The sequence below is a fragment of the Anser anser genome (assembly GCF_964211835.1).
Source record: "Anser anser genome assembly, chromosome: 4".
Taxonomy (NCBI): domain Eukaryota; kingdom Metazoa; phylum Chordata; class Aves; order Anseriformes; family Anatidae; genus Anser; species Anser anser.
In genome coordinates this window covers 39471134-39488599 of record NC_139724.1, presented here as the reverse complement: position 1 = coordinate 39488599, position 17466 = coordinate 39471134, and the positions used below count along the sequence as shown (strand labels likewise).

Sequence of the window (17466 nt, the reverse complement as noted above, 5' to 3'; positions counted from 1 at the left end):
AGGGGTTCTTTTGGAGTTCTCTGTATAATGCATTTGATAAGGATGGGAAAGGGCAAATATTAAAGCAAAACATTTCTTAAGCTTGGCAGTAGAAAAATAGAGTTCTTCCATAGACCTTATACAACAGTGAGAAGAAATATCTATTTTGTTTCTGTTTTGATTTTTTTTCAAATAGTACCAAATACTCTATCAGAAATAATGCAAATATTGTATTAGACACATACAGTAACAGCTGTATTAAGAGTTCCTAATCTTTTCAATTAGAAATATGTTTACACAGGAGCTCATTGTTGACTTGGTTCTGATCCCATGGAAGTCAGTATTAAATCTCACCACTGTTAAATCAACAGAAATTGTTTGAAAGCCTACCGTTAATTAATATATTATTATTCCATAGCAAGCCTTCAAGACATAAATGTTGACTCTGCTGAGATAACAGTCTTTATAACAGCCCAGTATTTACTAGGATCAGGAAGAAGGTTCCCTTCTTACTCTTTTCTTCTTTTTCCTATTTTCCTCCTTGTCCCCTTTTCCTTCCCCTTCTTTTTTCCTCTTTTCCTTTCTCCCTTTCTTTTTCTCATCATGCTTACCTATTCCACTGTCAAGGCAAAAACTTGGCAATCGAATGATCTGAATGATCAAACACACTGAAAAACATGTAGTTTTTCTCTTAGGAATTGATATATTTCTGAGACATGCAAATGGTGAAAGATATTTTCTAAGATCATGTTTTCACAGGAACATCACTCTGCAGCAAGTATTAATGATATATGATCATTACACTTATCATTTTCATAACAATGTTTTATTGAAAATATCTCATGTATGTTGCTGGACTGAGTCTGTACCAATTAAAATTGTTACTTTTGTATGTTTTACAAAGGAATAAAACATTTCATTGTTCTTTTGATCAAAGAAAATATGAGTAGTCTGTGAGGTGAGAAGAAATGAATCCCACAGTGACTAATTCGGGAGATATCAGATATACTACCTCTGTAGACAGAGAGGGAAGAAAACTAACACCAATCAAATAACAGCAAATTCAGAGTACAGTGGGCATATAACTATTAAACACTAAGCCATGCAACTGGCACTGAATGTTAAACAAATTATTTTTGCATTACAAAATAAATGGATTATGTTTGTCTGTAAAACCTATTTGTATAACTACTAACTAAAGACAGTTCGGGATCAAAACAACTAGGTCAAAATGACAGAAAAACTATTTAAGGATAACAGTTTTTCATTTGAAACACTTGTCAAAGGGCAACATCTGCTTATTAATTTAGAGGTCAAAAATTAAACAAGTTATCTTATTAAAAACTAGTGACTGATGAGCTAAAATATCATAGAAAAGAAACTCTTCTCAGAGTTTTCTGTGGCAGGCAATTGACACATTGGTGTCGTGATCTGTCTCTCATATGAGTTGAAATTTACAACCCTGCTTTGTTCAGCTGATGTTTTAATTACAGGCTTCGGGCATCCAGATATTTTTGTGCAGTCACAGAGAAAAAACATCCATGATATCATAGAAACACAGAAGTATGGCTGGAACTTATCTGGAAGCTGACTTAGTTCACCCCCCTGCACTGAAACAAGGTTAGAAAGACTCAGACTACCCCTGATAGATGGTTATTTCTGAACACTTCTTTTAATAGAGAGATGTCACAGACTCCTTAAGGAATTTATTTCCTTTTGCTTAATTGTGCTTTTATATATATATATATATATATATATATAATTTTTTCTCTTATATGTAACAAAACTCATCTTCCCTACAAATCAAGCCAAATCAAAGGCTTTCCTAGGCCTTGTGGAACCAAAAGCAAACATTTGCATATAAGATAATTTGTCCCCTCTTCTTTCTCTTCTGAAGTATTCTAAGTTTCCTAAAAAGCACATCTTTTCTGAGCCTGTAGTGAGTTTTGCTGTGTATTAGACAGCTGCCTGCAACACCAATAAGGTTTTCTCTTCAGCTACCAAAGAGAAATACTTATCTTGGTCTCACCAATGTCCTTACACAATCTAACACAGAGGGAGGTAAACTTTTCCAGAAGAAAAGTAAGACTACCTAAAGACATTGTATGTTTATCTTCCTTGTCTATCTCTTTCTTAAAAGTGAGATGCCCAAAATATAAACAGTATTTCATCCTGATTGTTGAAAGCACAAAACCAGTTGTAACTGAAGTAGGGCAATATGCAATTAACTAACAAAAATCCTGAACAGAATAATATCCAGAAAAGGTATCTAGAGTAATTCACTTAAAAATTAAATTTTCCCACTTTGCCTACAACAGGTAATCACCCCAGAGGTATTCTTTTCCAATTTTTCATTTTCATCTTAATTTGAAATAATCTATTTACATTATGCTTCCCCAGTTAGCTATGAAGAAAGCTACGCAAAAAGTTCTACTAAAGTCAGAATATAACATATCTAGTATTCCTGCTTTATCCAGTCTGCCAGTGTTTTCGTTTAAGAAGAAAATTAGACTTGCTCATTCTGGACAAATCCATGTTACCTGTCCTAATCACTTTATTATCTCCTAGATGCTTATAAATCTATTCATATTTTTTTTCCAAATAACTTTCAGTGTATCCCAGCTACACTGAATGGTCTTTATTTCCCAAGAAATATCTTTTTCTTCCTTAAAGGTAAGTTCCTATGTTTGCTCTTTAAGTCTCCAGGGACTTAAAGGACAGCCTCCATTAATTCAAGAGGATAATTGCTAATATTCAGAGACTTCTTAGGCTACTTCCTTAAATACTCTGCAGTGAATTTCATCGGGAACTGAGTTCTTTAATTCATCCAGTGTGTGGATTGTTCTCTTGACTGCCTTTCAGCACTCCACCTTGTCTCCTGTTAACTATTCTTGTTGCTATTAATCAGTAAAACTACATGACCCTTTGCCTTCCTCTAATTTTACTTCTTGCATATCTAGTAGAACTCTGGTTGTTTTTTTCTATCTTTTGGTATTTTCATTTTATACTGCTGCTTAGATTTTTTCTGGTTATCCCCACATGGTTATGCTAACCTTAATTTTTAAATTTGATCATAATTTTTTGGTTCTCCTTTTACATGACTCCTTTGCTTTTATTTTCAGATTCTAAGAGATCTTAGTGATTGCCTTTTCTTCTTCAGTAACCATCATTTCCTCTATGCTTTCATGCTAAGTGCTCTCAGAAGCCACAGTATTAACAGGTGAATATTATACTAATAGGTATTCAGAAATTAAATAAAATTAGGAAGTAGTTTAAGGAAAAGGGTTCTTTCCCAGTTTAAATTCTCAAGACAGTATTAAGTAATGTTAAAGTGAATTGTATCCATCCTTCTGCTCTTGCTTTTTTTTCCCTATTTCTTAGAATTGTGAACTACATCATGTTACCATTATGCCTCTTCACTTACCTTTCAGTCTTCACATGCTCAATTTGTTCTCCCTTATCTTCGCTGCGAATATTACATCTAAGCTGCTTTATCGAACCTCTGAGATAAGAAACTGTCCTCCACACTTCCAAGAATTTGTTCATGTCTAGTGTGTTAATATTAAAAATCCAAGAAATTAAAGCCCCTCCTTTGTTAGACCAGGACCTGTTCCTTGAATGCTTCCTGCAGTTTCTCATGCATCATGCATCGCTCTTTAATTCACTGAACTGTAGCCACTGCAGGACCCCTAGTCTTTTCCTTCTCTTATCTTAACCCAGACTCTGTATTCTTCCTGAAGGTAAGGTAAGCTACCTGCCTCACCTCTCTGACAATTTATCTTAGTTTTCTAGCCAGCATTAAGGAATGTGTTTACAGAGTGTTACATAGTATAATTACAGAGCTTAAAGCTCAGAAGTGTTTCAGACCCTTTCCACAGTCACCCCTGTTCAGTGACCTACTGAAAAAAGGTTAAACTGTTCCAGCTTCAGAGAAAATTATCGTTATGCCTACATTAACAGCAACAAAATACCAGCTAGACTAGAAGACTTAGGAAGAGGTAATGCTGGATGACAAGGAACCCCAAACTAAATTTCTCAAAATCTAACAAACATAATCAATTTAGTAATAATTAGAGTTTATTTTTGCCCTCAGTTTGGTTCCCTCAAGAATAATTAGCTATTGCATTGGAATATTCAATTTTCCAGTACAGAGGAGTTTCTGTATATGAACTGAAAACTTGATTAACTCTTGTCCCCTCCCATCTGGACCCCACTGTCATCATCACTCTATATGTTTACGAACCCTTATCTCTACCCCTCAGTCCTTCCACACATTCTGCTCTCTATATAGGTCATGGAGTGAATTAATTTTCATTTGTTGTACAAAAAATGTCATCTATTCAGATCTTGTCTACTAACTGCATCACCACATTTCACTTCAGATGACTTTGAACAGGGACCACCAGAAGCATTTTATTTTTTCAGACTGAGCTCAAAATCTTTATCATAGCTTACAGAGAAGTAAAAAGAAGTATTTCTCACATTATTATTAATGAATTTATCTGGAAGACAGATTTAATCCTCCCAAGTGTTAAGAGGCTCAATAAAGGGTTTGTCAAGTATTTTCACATGCTCTGATAAATGCCATTATGTGCACGCCAAATGAATACTATTAATATGGATGGATGATTAAAAAATTAAGACCTTATTTGTTCATCCTTCACTACCAAGAAATGAGTTTGCATTTTGATTTTTTTTGCATTTTGGAAAGCAGTTTGTATTGAGCTAGAAAATGTTTTGATTACAAAAATAGCATAAAAAAGAAAAAAATTGGAAGTATTACAGTTTCTAACAACTGATATTGATGTAAGACCTATCAGAACAAAGTATCCTTAGATATAGGTGATACAAGTGTCCAGTAATACAGAGTATCCCTGTGTGACTGCTTCCATGGTAGTACAGTTGTTTCCTTATCTAAGGTATATTCATCTCATCATGCTCTAAAAGATGCAAAAGCAACAGTAGTTGCTGAACAACAGTTCACCTCATGTCTGAAGCAGGTTCTTTTTCCAACGAGTTGCAATTTCAACTCAAGTGAGTTTAGTCATGAATGAACAGGGATTATCATAATGTCGATACACAACATTTGAAATAACTCCACAGTATTGCCACTTTCTCTTATGAATGGACACTAATGCTGATACCAAAGTTAATTATTACTCTACAGTTGTGGTCAACAGATAGTACTGATATCTACTGCCCAAAGTAGATAATCCGCTACAAAATCCAGTACTCTATGACCATCCAGAGTGTTATCAGGATAAGATCCTACGAATAAAAGTGGGGATGTATAATCTTTTCTTATAAGAAATATATTTTTATATATTGCCATACATATAAGCCTTTGAGTGTTCTTTAAATTAAAAATCACTCAAGATATGGCATTGAACAGAAAACACTGTCAAATACACAGAACAAGTTAAAGAAAAGATTATTTTCTTCTCTTCTGTTCTCTTCTTCCAGAACATGCTAATGACTGGCATGGAGAAACACTTCCTAACTGTGTAATTTGTGTGCTGAATTTAATGGAAGTATTCAGTCAAGCAGCAGAACATACCCAAAAGTAGGAAAAAGTGTCAAATAGTATTATTTGCTCTTCCCTTTATTCTTGTTTTGGTCAAACAGCATCAAAACACTGTTAATACCAGTACTTAGAAAGGAACTGTTAATGAGAACATCATAAATCAGAACAAATTACTTTTTAAAGAAAAGTTTTTGGAATGTAACTCCCATATAAATACCTTTTTCCAGTCATCTGTACAGATATTACAGATGTTGAACGTTAGTTAATATACTCTTTATCTCCATAAAGAAAAAAAAAAAAGTTTGTTGTTCTGAATTGCAAATGTGTTCCTTGTCAGACAAAGAAAGATGTCTACTTGACAGCCAAAATGACTGAGAACAGTAGTGATAGCTCAGTTATTACTAGGGGATCTCTAATTTGTTCTCTTCATAAAAGTTTAATGCTTGACTTTAATTTTATAGTTTCTAAATTCACAAGAAGACACAGAATTTCAAAAATGATTTACATTTACATTTGTGAGAAGAAAATAGAAATGAATCTGTTTATCTTTCATTCTTCCTACAAATAGCTTTTCTATAGGCCTTCAAAGTTAACTGAATTGTATTTTAAATATTTTAAGAACTGCATTTTATACTGCTGTTACTTGGCATTCTACCAAGTAAAACTGTTCTGTAACGATCGATTACTGTGTATTCCTTTAAAGAAAACTAGCATAACCTGAAAAACACAATTATGTCTTTCTGCTACTTGAACTATCAAATCCATATGAAAAACAAATAAACAAACAAAAAAAAAAACACTTTTTAGAAAAGATGGTTAGAGAGAGATTTACAACAGTATTTCTTTTTAAGAAACTTTCCTTGAATTGGATGGTTCTCTACCCAAATAATCCACGTAATCATGATTCTAAGTTCACACACGCACACATGCATTTGTTTTCAGGCAGCTAGTTTATCTCTATCTTAGCAGTAAAATATACTCTTCATGTATGCATACACTAGAAACAAAAAATTATTGAGTTTGAAAAGAATAAAACCACAAACATAAAGAATAAACCACAAACATACTTCAAATAGGAAAGAACACCTCATCACACTTTCCTCATAGTTGAAAAGGAACAACATATTTTTTCGTGTTATTTAAAGAAAAAGCAAAAAAGACATCTCCAGATGTAAAATGCTTCAGTTACATGTGGCTATTGAAGAGAACAAGGTGTCCTTGATAATTTAAATTAACTTTACTTTTCACTGAAAATTAATTTTGTGACTAAAATGCCTTCTAGTATTTCTCCTTTCTGATGTACTGTGTCAGATATGAACAACATTATGACTGTGATGCTGAAGAGTAGAAACTAAAATTTTTAAATAAACGTACAGTAAAATAATTGATTCAAAAAATACAAAACATTTCTGAAATAGTTCTTACTCCTAGGATGCACAAAACAAACCCCAGGATAACCAATTAAACATTATGGTACTTACCTTAAAATGAAAATATCTTCTTGCCTTGGCAGCAGCAGACTCTGGGCCACAAACAGTCCTGCAAAGTACCTGACGATGTTATGGTTAGGGCACAAAGCCCTCCAACATCTAGTATTTTCCAGTTGTAGCCACAAGAACTCTTCCTTAACCAAAGGTTTCTTCAATGTTATCATTACCCAGTTTCTCCAACAACTAAAATAATTCTGACACATCGATCACTTCTTTGCTGTTCAGAGCATCTGCAATAAAGAGTATAGAACAGCATGAAGGGTAATGAAGAGTAAATATACCATAACACTAGCTACAGTTCAAGAATCCAAAAAATGCATACAAAAACAAATTAAAGAAGGTATTAACAAGGGAAAGGATGTGACTCTGTTCTGACTCTTCTGAAAGTACACTGATCATAGTATCACAGAATGGTTCAGGCTCGAAGGGACCTCTGGAGGTCATCTGGTCCAACACCCTTGTTCAATCAGGGACATTGAGGGCAGGTTGCCTAGGACTGTGTCCAGGTGGCTCTTGAAGATCTCCAAGGAGGGAGACTTCATAATCCCTCTGGGCTACCTGTGCCAGTGCTCCATCACCCCCACAGGAAATAAGTGCTTCCTGAATTAAACCCAAAGTTTAATATATTTCCACCCCTCCTTTATTTCTTATTCGTGGATCCAAACTGTATTGATACTCCAAATAAGTGGGATACTTGAAAAACAAGAGACCTTTTTTTTCTTATTATTTTTTTCAAGCTGAGCTCAAGTACGACCACTCCTAATGTCAGTTGCTGTAAGTTCACACTGTTGCTTGTTCTCCTTTCCCTGAAATTCATTATTTGCTTTCTCAGTTTTTTTTTTTTTTTTGTCACCTCATTTAGTCAGGAAACACTGTGGGTTTTTTCATCTTTTTCCTTTTCGACGTATCTGTGTGTCCATGGTCACAAAAGTAATTCCAGAAGCAATGACAAACTAACAAAATGAAACCCAGATACTGACCAGGTGCTGGTGTACCTGATGCGTCTTTCTTCCCTTGACAGCAAAGTTTAAAGTTTGAGCCTGTGAGAGAAAAAGTAACAATTTTCTAAAACTTTGATTTTTTTTATTTTTTTCTCCCTGTGTCGCCACTCTCTCATTTTATCTTCAGGGAATCAGCATTTCCAAAACAGGAATATAATCTCAAGGCTACTTCTCCTAAAATTTCTTGTGATTGAAATATGGCTGAACAACCCTTGGCCGCATTGAGAGTTCACATTCTCCAAAGATTTCCATAAAAAACCTATCTCCCCACAGAAATGAACTAAAGTTGAAATTAATTCCTGTTCTAATCAGATGGAATTACCTTGATTTTTTATTTAATATCTTTTTGCGAAGAAATTTTTATGAAGAGGTGAATATTCCACCAAACTGGCATTTTCTTACCAGCTCTATCACCTTCAAGTTATACCAAGATTACTTTTGTAGAAATTAGTACACTTACATGAAAATAAAATACCTTATTTTGAGTCTAAACTGGTTCTGGATCCTTCTGGATATGTTATGTTTATGCTGCAGGTTTATACCACAAAATCTGTACTACAACATTACCTGAAGTGCAGTAAAATTTACTCCCAGTTTGGTGGTGGATGGATAGCAAATTAAGAAGGTGAAATGGACTGAGTGCTTCTTTGCTGGCATGTGCTGACATAACCAGCTGCACCCACAAACTTCATCACACAGTACAACTAAAGCATCTTCAATCCTGGTGTTACCTCCTTACTTATAACCAACCTTAAAAGCACACATGAGTAGAGATAACTTTTTTTTTTTTTTCTTCCCTGAACAGGTGTGGATGTTTGCAAAACTTTAAGAAAATACAATGTTTCAGTACAAGTTTAACATGGTTTGCTTAATAAGAGAATAAATCAGTCCTTACGGTTGAAAGACTTCTTTAAAACTCAAGTGGACATTTAATTCTGTGAAATAGCTAAGGTCTGTGAAATAGCAGAAGTGTTTTCTATACTTGTGCGGAGCAGACACATAAGACTCTGTCACTACATCGCACAAACTCCAGAGCAAAATTTCTAACTCCATTTCTCACCAGACTTTCCTGATGTGTATTTGTGATGACTGATCTTAGCCTTTTCTTTTCTTCTGGCTTTCATCAGAACATACAAATAAAAAGTACCGAAGTATTTCCCTCTAAACCTCTAGGATTTTATCTGTTCTAAGACATACATTGTGCATCTTAGAAATACAAATGTGCCACAGCATTCAATCAATCCTTTCAAAGATATGTAATTTCATTAATATGTGGAAAGATTTCACTTGTGAGTGGGGAAGAAGTTGAATTGCCTTATTTCCTTATTCTAAATTCCAATCTCAAGTAGTTTCCAAGATCGGTCTTAATTTTTAGAGTATAATTATCTTGACAGAATTTATTTTTACAAGTAGAAAATGAATTTTAGCATGAAAAATTAACTCTGTATAATGCCTGAATTCAACTCCTTATGTAGTATTGCTTTAAACTGTTGTGTTGTTTATTATTATTATTACTATTATTATTATTTTGGAAATACATGCTTTAGAATGGAAATTGCTTAACTACACTGAAATGTTAGGAGTGCTCTCCTGGACACTGCTGAACAGTTCAATTCTTACAGCATTATGTATGTCACATTACAAACTGAGCAAATAACAAGGTCAGGAGTACCTGACTAAAGGTAAGGATGCTTCTGATATGCAGTATAATATCTGTCCAGGTGTAAGAATTAGACATTCGGAAGGATCATCAGATTTAGAGATTAGTATGTTTTTCCTGTTCGTCTCTTCCCCTTCCTTGTGTTTCAGCTGATTACTTCAGTCTTTACATTCATGGAAAGGATAGCATGGTACTTACCTTATAAAATGTTTTGAAGCTTTTGAAGAGCTAAATATTTAAATAGATTTTTTTTTTTCCAGTGGAGGAAAAAAAAAAAAAAAAGTATTTCACTCTTGAAATGTATGAATTAGAGGAGCACATATGTGTTTGGCCTATTAATTTCTGAGTTTATCTGTGTGTTAAAGATAGTCATAACCATCTGTGGAAGCTACAGAATAGTTGATCAAGTATGGAGAAATGTCTTCATTTAAGAATTTGCCTGTATACTTTATCACTAATCTGGGAGAAGCATTTGAAAAAGGACATTATTTCCTATAAGACTGTCATATTTTCATCTTTTTTATGAGGTGAACAGGGTAAAATTTATTAATTTAATCACTATGCACCTGAATCAATAAAGTAATAATAAAATCATTAGAAGATTCTGTTATACAACAAAAATATTGTCCTTGACTTCTACCTGACGAGATTTGGTTTACCACATGAAGAGTGTGTCGTGTCTTCTAATTGAACATTGATTATGAACTGACTTTTGTTATATCAGAAATTAATTAGAAGTACAATAATAAATACTCAAATTATTTAGACTGTTTTTAACATCTGTGTTCATGTTTAATGAAAAAGGACTATTTGTTCAAACTGGAAACTGTTTTAAATACTTCTATGACTCAACATTTTTATATTAAAAAATAGTAGTATCAGGTTTAAAATTATTTTAAAATGTAAATGTAGGGGATGCAAAAAAAAAAAAAAAATTAGCCAAGACTGCTTTGTTTTCTTAATATGTTTTTGTTTTTCATAGCCTCAGCATTTAAGTTAAGGAGCTAGAAAGGAAAGGAGGGACATGAAGAAACAAAATTAATTAGTGGGTAATACATCCACTATCATTTTTCTTCCTATCTGGAAAATAAACAAACAAGCAAAAAGAAAAAAAAAAAAAAGAAAGGAAAAAAGAAAAAAACACCCCTTAAGCCCAGAAGATAATCATATCAAAGGCTCTGTTACACATTTCCTTAAAAATTCCCAATATGCTAATTTATCCTATTCCTGCCTCGTATTTTAAAGGCTGGACAGTTTTTAAAAGTTGATAATCTTTTGTTATTTTTCTTTCTTTCCCAAGGTCTCTCTTTTGCCTTTTATTGTTTGCTTGTATACTCAAGTCCCAAGATTCAGCATTAATTGAAAAATCCCATTTAAATCTGTTTTCTCACAGTACTGTAGATTATATCAAGCTCTACTAAGTCCCTGGAATGCTCCAATATTTTTTCAACCCATGTTTGTAGTACCCTGTATGGATGAAGCTTTTGATTAATACATTGTGCTTATAACTTGTTGTAATTATTCTTAATTTTACTGCATATAAATCTGATCTCCATACTATTGCACTAACTGTAGATTAGCATGGAGCCATGGCATTATATTTCATAAAAATATTTGTAGGTTTTAAGCCCAGTAGGCTCTATTAAAATCAGTTTTGAGCTTATGTATAGTCAACATTTGATCAAATTTTTGGTTGAACTTAGGACACAACCTCTAAGAAGACATTCTCTCTACATTTATGAGTCCAGTGAGGGTGGGAAGTGGGGAGGGTTGAGGATCCACTTTGTTATTTATCACCATCATTGGAAAAACCCTTAATAACACTTCTAGTTTAACCTGAGAGCATTGGTTGTCAGTCATTTGATCTTGCTCTCCCTTTTTCTTCAGATTAAAGCTATCTATCATTAAAAATTATTTTTTCCTCATACTTCTACTTATATATATCAGAATTAAATTACATCCCAAATTAACCTTGGGCAGATGAAATACAATAAAATAATTCAACTCTTCAGTCTGTTCCTTAGAATTTCTAATTCTTAAGTCATTCTGATGGCTTTTTAATTTTCTTTTTTTTCAAATAATTTCTAATTTCAGAATTTACAGTCTGTATGGTAGGTACTACATTGCAGATGTACAATGCAGGTGTGCAAAGGTACCACCAGTAAATACCTCAATAACTTGGTTATTCAGCTTGGCAGAATATACTATCTACTTAATTTGACTTAATATTTCCTTAACTACAGTTTGAAGTTGACCTTTGCTTTTTCAAAACAGTATTTCGATAGCAGTATCTACAACCAAGGCATCTAAGACATTTTTCAAATCAGTATGCAAGAGACAGTCTCTCTTCCTATAAGGGTGATTTCCACTATATCTTAGCTTGTTTACAGAACTGCAACTACAGAAAGTGTGTAAATTGAGGACTGAACTTCAAGCATGACTCAGTAGCTATACTTCCTAAGCAGGCTTCCAAATGCTTTCCTAAGGGAAGACATACAACTATTTAGAAATGATAATTGCTTAAAACTACAGTATTCCTAAAGTTCAAGCCTTTTTGTGATATGTGAATGTGAGAAAATACGGAATAAGAAAAAGCAGTGAAACTCTCATTCATACATATGGATCATGATTTGAAGAGTATTAAAAAAGAATTTGCATGTGTGACTTGTTTTTTCTTTTTGTTTTGTTTTCCTAGTAATATAAAGGAGTATCTTTGGAATATAACCTGCTCCATACATTTTTGCTAGACTTCTAATTTTGCTGCTCTGGGCAATTCACCATTCCTTTCCTTACACTTGGCTCCTCCAATGAGCTTCAGAGTAGAACAACTCTCAGAGAAAGAGGCTCGTAAACACCACAAGATTACAGGATCTTTTTTTCTGTGCTTGATTTAGAGATAAGGTCTGCTTCTTCAAAGTTATCTTTTTATCTTCATTGATGGAATATACTTGAAAGAGTATTCGATAACAGTTAAACAGACCCTTTATTATTTTTAATGAGATATTGCAAAGATTAGAAAAATAAAGAATTTTTAAAAATCTCAGTTTCAAATTCATGGGATAATTAAAAATTATAGAAAATAATTCTTTCTGTTCCTGTTCCCCATTTCATTGTTCTTTGACACTTTCATTTTTGGATGACTCATCCATTCATTAAGTGGTGCATAACGGCAGAAAATTCCCACACAGGAAGTACACAACAATTTCAAATAATCCATTTAGAAAGCAAAACAAAAAGTTTGAGAAAGTTTGAGTCCTAGCATAAAACCTTTGCCTAATTCAAAAAGCAACGAAAAATCATAGCTTGTTTAAAACAAAAACACACATCCTTCCCCCCTCCCCCAGCTTTTTAGCTACTTTTTAGTCCTGGTTCAGGGAACTACTTTGTCATTTATGCTTAACTTGCCAAAAACAAATAAGGAGTACAACAGCATAAACAGAAACTGCGTAGAAATGTAATTTATTCTTCCTTTCTGCCCTCCTGCCTATACACTAACCCACCAAACTCTGCAGCTGGAGTGAAAGTAACACACCTCTGCTTTGCTACACTTCTTCACCACTGAAAAAAAAAAAAAAAACATAAGTGAGCAAAACGGACTTTTGGGTTCACAGAGTTCATTTAATTTCTTTTCTGGACTGGTCTGTGAACAGAATAAATTTTGTTACCTTCTCTACTCAGGCTATCTGACTGACTGTAATTACTAATAAATACCATTCCCATAAACAATTATCTAATCCTTTAGAAGTAGATACAAATGAAATATATTTCTTAAAACCAGATTTCATCTTACATAGCAGTGTGGTATCTAAACCATATTGGCATAATTATTCCTCTTAATTGTTATATTTAATTGACACATTCATCAGATAATAGAGTGGTTTTTTTAATTATTATTTTTTTTTTTTACTTTATGGCATTGTTCGAATCCCTGCTCTCTATGCATGTAATGTAAATCTTTCTTCTTTAATCTCTTTGAAGCAAGCCCTGAAGAAGTATCGTATCTTAATGCTGTTACTCACTAATAATTATTTTATAAACTGCTACTTCATTCTAGAAGAATTAGTTGAATTCCCTTTCGAGTGACGGTGATGCAAACAAAAAGATTTCATATTCACCGGAATCAAATCTCTCTCTTAGGAACACATTCTGTAAGTGTCCATCCTGATTAATGTGTTACTGTTTGATCTATTTCTTTCTTTCTTTATTTAATCAATCCAGCAGCCTCCATATCTTCAAACACACAAGACCCTTAGAATGTCACGTTCCTTAGGGTATTGGGTTAAAGCTAATTGGAATTATATTGAATTCCAAGGGGGAAAAGTACTTCTGTTAAACAATAAACACTGTGGTTTTGTTTGTTGGTTGTTTTTTTCTTCACCTATCACACATATGAAATAAGGAATTAAGCAAGGATGAACATACAATTGGTCTGATTCAGGTACCATTTTTTTGACATAAAATGACACAATCTTTTTGTATAAGTGAAGCCTGATTTGAGGTGGGGAAAGTGCAGCAGAAAGAATTCGACAGGGAAGCAAAGCATAAATCACTCCACTTTAATTTGGCCAATGGAAGCGAGACTAAAAAACTGTTATTTACTGCACATTATTCAAACTTATTAAGCAAAATGGCTGTCACTTTCTTTCTACGCTTCCACTTTGAAGCAATAAGGGTCTTCTAGACCTTGGATCTAGAGGATAGATCTCAGAGGTGCCACAGGGCAGGGGTTAAATCCTTTACCGAAGAAATTACCAAAGAAATTCTTTGGATAAACACTGTTCTCTCTTCTTGCTCACCTCAACGCAAAAATAAAATGTTACAGACATTACTTTCCTTCACATCCCCACATTAGAGTAATTTTCAACCTTGAAAGCAGAGACAATAATTTTAAAAGATCGACTTAGTCTCCTAAATCCATATTTGGATTTCAAATTTAAAATTTTATAGATTTTCTTGCACATAAATATGCACAGCTATATGCATATATATGAACTATATACACTTATACATGTAAAACGAACTTTTAAAAAATTAATATGAAAACTAAGTTTGTCAATAGATAATGTGTTCATAGATAAGCTTAATTTCATACCAGCTAATGCAAAATGGCTCTCATTCAAATTAATACTTCTCCTTTCAAAAACAGATAGAGAAATCCTTAGGCATGGGAGATGACACAATCATCAACTTTTTAACTAAAATCACAGTGGCTACATGGGTTATTGAAAAAGCTAATCATTTTTGAATTTGTTTTTCAAAATAATTGACAGAAAAGAGAAAAATTTCTTAAGTAGCTGGCAGGTAACACTCATCTTTCTAAAAGATTACACTTTAACCATTTACAAATATGGTAGGAAGATGTTTAAAATTCAATTTCATTCAAAAATGCACAACCCTCTGCCTCCCTTGGTTTTCTTCAAAAGTTATATTCTGATTGAGTAAAATCTGAGTTTTGTATAGGCTCCTCTAATATACCACTATAATTATTTTATTGAGACAGTCAAATTGAAAAGTACTTCAATGATCACGTCCAACAATTGCATCACTGATAATATCCATATTTAACATTTCTTGCAATATAACTGTGGAGGCAAGAGATTTTTTTCCCCTTCTGGAAAAAAAATGTAACAAAAATGCATGTTTTTATCTGCTTCTTCTATGATTTTGCACATGTTATATGCCAAAATTTTATTCCTGAGTCATACTGCTCATCTTTGTTTTAAACAGGTAATTAAGTAATCACAAAATAATCAATAGAATGGGCAGTAAAAGCAATGCACACAAAAAAAAATCTGAAAAATTCAGAACAATCTACAGGAATAACGAGAGTTAAGGAATGGAAGGAAAAGATAAAAAAGCTTACCTTATATGGTGTTTTTGTTTGTTTGTTTTCAGATAATCTTTGGTGCAAAGAGAAGTCTAACTCCTATCTTTTTCAACTGGTTAACGGCCATCCTTAATGATTTAATTCATGCAGTAAGGAAGTTGAGATTAAGTTTTCTTATATATTTGTGCAATGACTACCTAATCAAATGTTTCGTTATGGAGAATACTTGAGTTGCAAGACAAAATTCAATTCCAACTGTATAGTGTGCACAAAATTCCTTATTATGAATACCAGGCCTTCTCTCTCTCTCTCTTTTTTTTTTTTTTAATCCTAAAAATGGTTTAGGCAAAAATAATCAAATTGCTAAAACTTTGTCAGCATAAGCAACAATGTATAGATGTTTTTCAAATGAAAATTTTTCAATATTTTTTTGCCATTTCTATGTTTTCAATTCATTGTGAAAAACAAATCAAAAAACAAACAAACAAACAAAAACACAAAACAACAAAACACAGCTTTTTTTTTTTTTTTTTTTTTAAATCATCATTCTGAAATGAAAAGCTCTTGTTTGTCCATACCGGTAGTAGACTGAGCACAGCGGTAGTGTAGACTGTAGATGGGTAACTGGGTAACTGCAAAAATGAACCGACAAAACACTTTGATATTTTTCCTTAAAATCTTGTATCCTTTAGTTTATTCAGACAATTAATCCATAATAAGCACTATAAATCCCTATCACTGCTAACGCCTTATTTCAAATTGCAAATTTGTTGTATAATCTAGGATTCAGTTCAAACTACTTTGAGAACATTCCAATTATTAATTGTGTAAGGGACTTTTTTTTTTTTTTTTTTTTTTTTTACCTTTTTGCTTCTATAGCTCTTCTGGATGCAAAGTTAGCAACATTGGCAATGTAATTTAAAAAGGTGCTAATGAGCTCTTTAAATACCAGAGATTGTTGAAGTAATGTTCTTCTGTTGTGATTTTTTAGTGGTAGAGGAGTTTCACAAAACATGAGAGAGCGTCATAATTTGTTTTTCTGTTTTCGTTCTTTACTTCAAACAGATAAAAAAGTGTCAAATAAAACGACACTAATTAATTTCTATCAAATGTTCCCATATTAAAGCTCATTTTATTATGCAAAACAAGCAGACAGAAAGAGGAGGGAGATTTTCTTCTCTGGCTAAATACAAAATCTCTTTATTGCTTTTTAGAACATTGCACATTTTCAAAGTGACAGCAATACTCACTTGTGCTACTTTAGTCAAGTATCTATCTAAATATATTTATGGGTTTAAGCAGTGAAAAGATTCAAAGGGGACATGTTTTATATATTGTTTCTAGCATTGCAATTTTTTTTTAAGATAAGGAATCTTGTTATTTTATTTATTTTTTTTTAATCAGAGATTTGAGTTTATGGAAGATACAGATTCTTGCCATCAACCTTTCAAATGCATAAAGAGCCCACCAAGCAGCAGAAATTGAAAGATTTTGAATTGAATTGAAAAGAATTGAAAGAGGGAAAAAATTATTTTAAACAAATTTAATGGTCTCAGAAACTTATATAGTAGGGTTCAAATCATTCAGTCTTAGTGTTTATAAAGACCTGCAGTAGTTTCCGCAGAAGACAGACCAAACCCAATTGAAAGGTCTAGAGACTATACTATACAAAATGGAAACATCAGCATAAATAGGCATACCACTTTTAAATAGCAGGCACGATTTATCCAAAACTATGTAACATGCAATTTAAATTTTATTATTTAACGGCAGCCACATCTTAAATACATATATTGCCTTGTTTTCAAAAAAAGTATAAAATATACTGAGATCTTGTACTGTGCAATAATTTTTGAGTATTTCTCAAACCTCAAGCTTGATAAATACTCAGGTATGCCCTAAATGTTCCCTGTCCTCTGAAGACATCAGGCTCCATGTGTTCCTCAGTTCCTAGAACAGCTGCATCTCGTTCTAAGCTAGGCACT

At 33.0% G+C, this 17466-nt stretch overlaps 1 protein-coding gene across 1 annotated transcript in view; it reads right to left on the bottom strand.

Moving 5' to 3' along the window:
* Positions 1-17466, bottom strand: part of LOC310898178 (uncharacterized protein) — a 331267-nt gene that overhangs the window by 140332 nt on the left and 173469 nt on the right. The window contains exons 21-24 of the mRNA XM_083832738.1: positions 16060-16113; positions 7974-8033; positions 7161-7223; positions 6985-7042 (exon numbers count right to left, since the gene is read on the bottom strand). Of these exons, the coding sequence (XP_083688864.1) occupies positions 7215-7223; positions 7974-8033; positions 16060-16113 (123 nt within the window). The 3' untranslated portion in view covers positions 6985-7042; positions 7161-7214. The remainder of the gene's footprint in view (positions 1-6984; positions 7043-7160; positions 7224-7973; positions 8034-16059; positions 16114-17466) is intronic.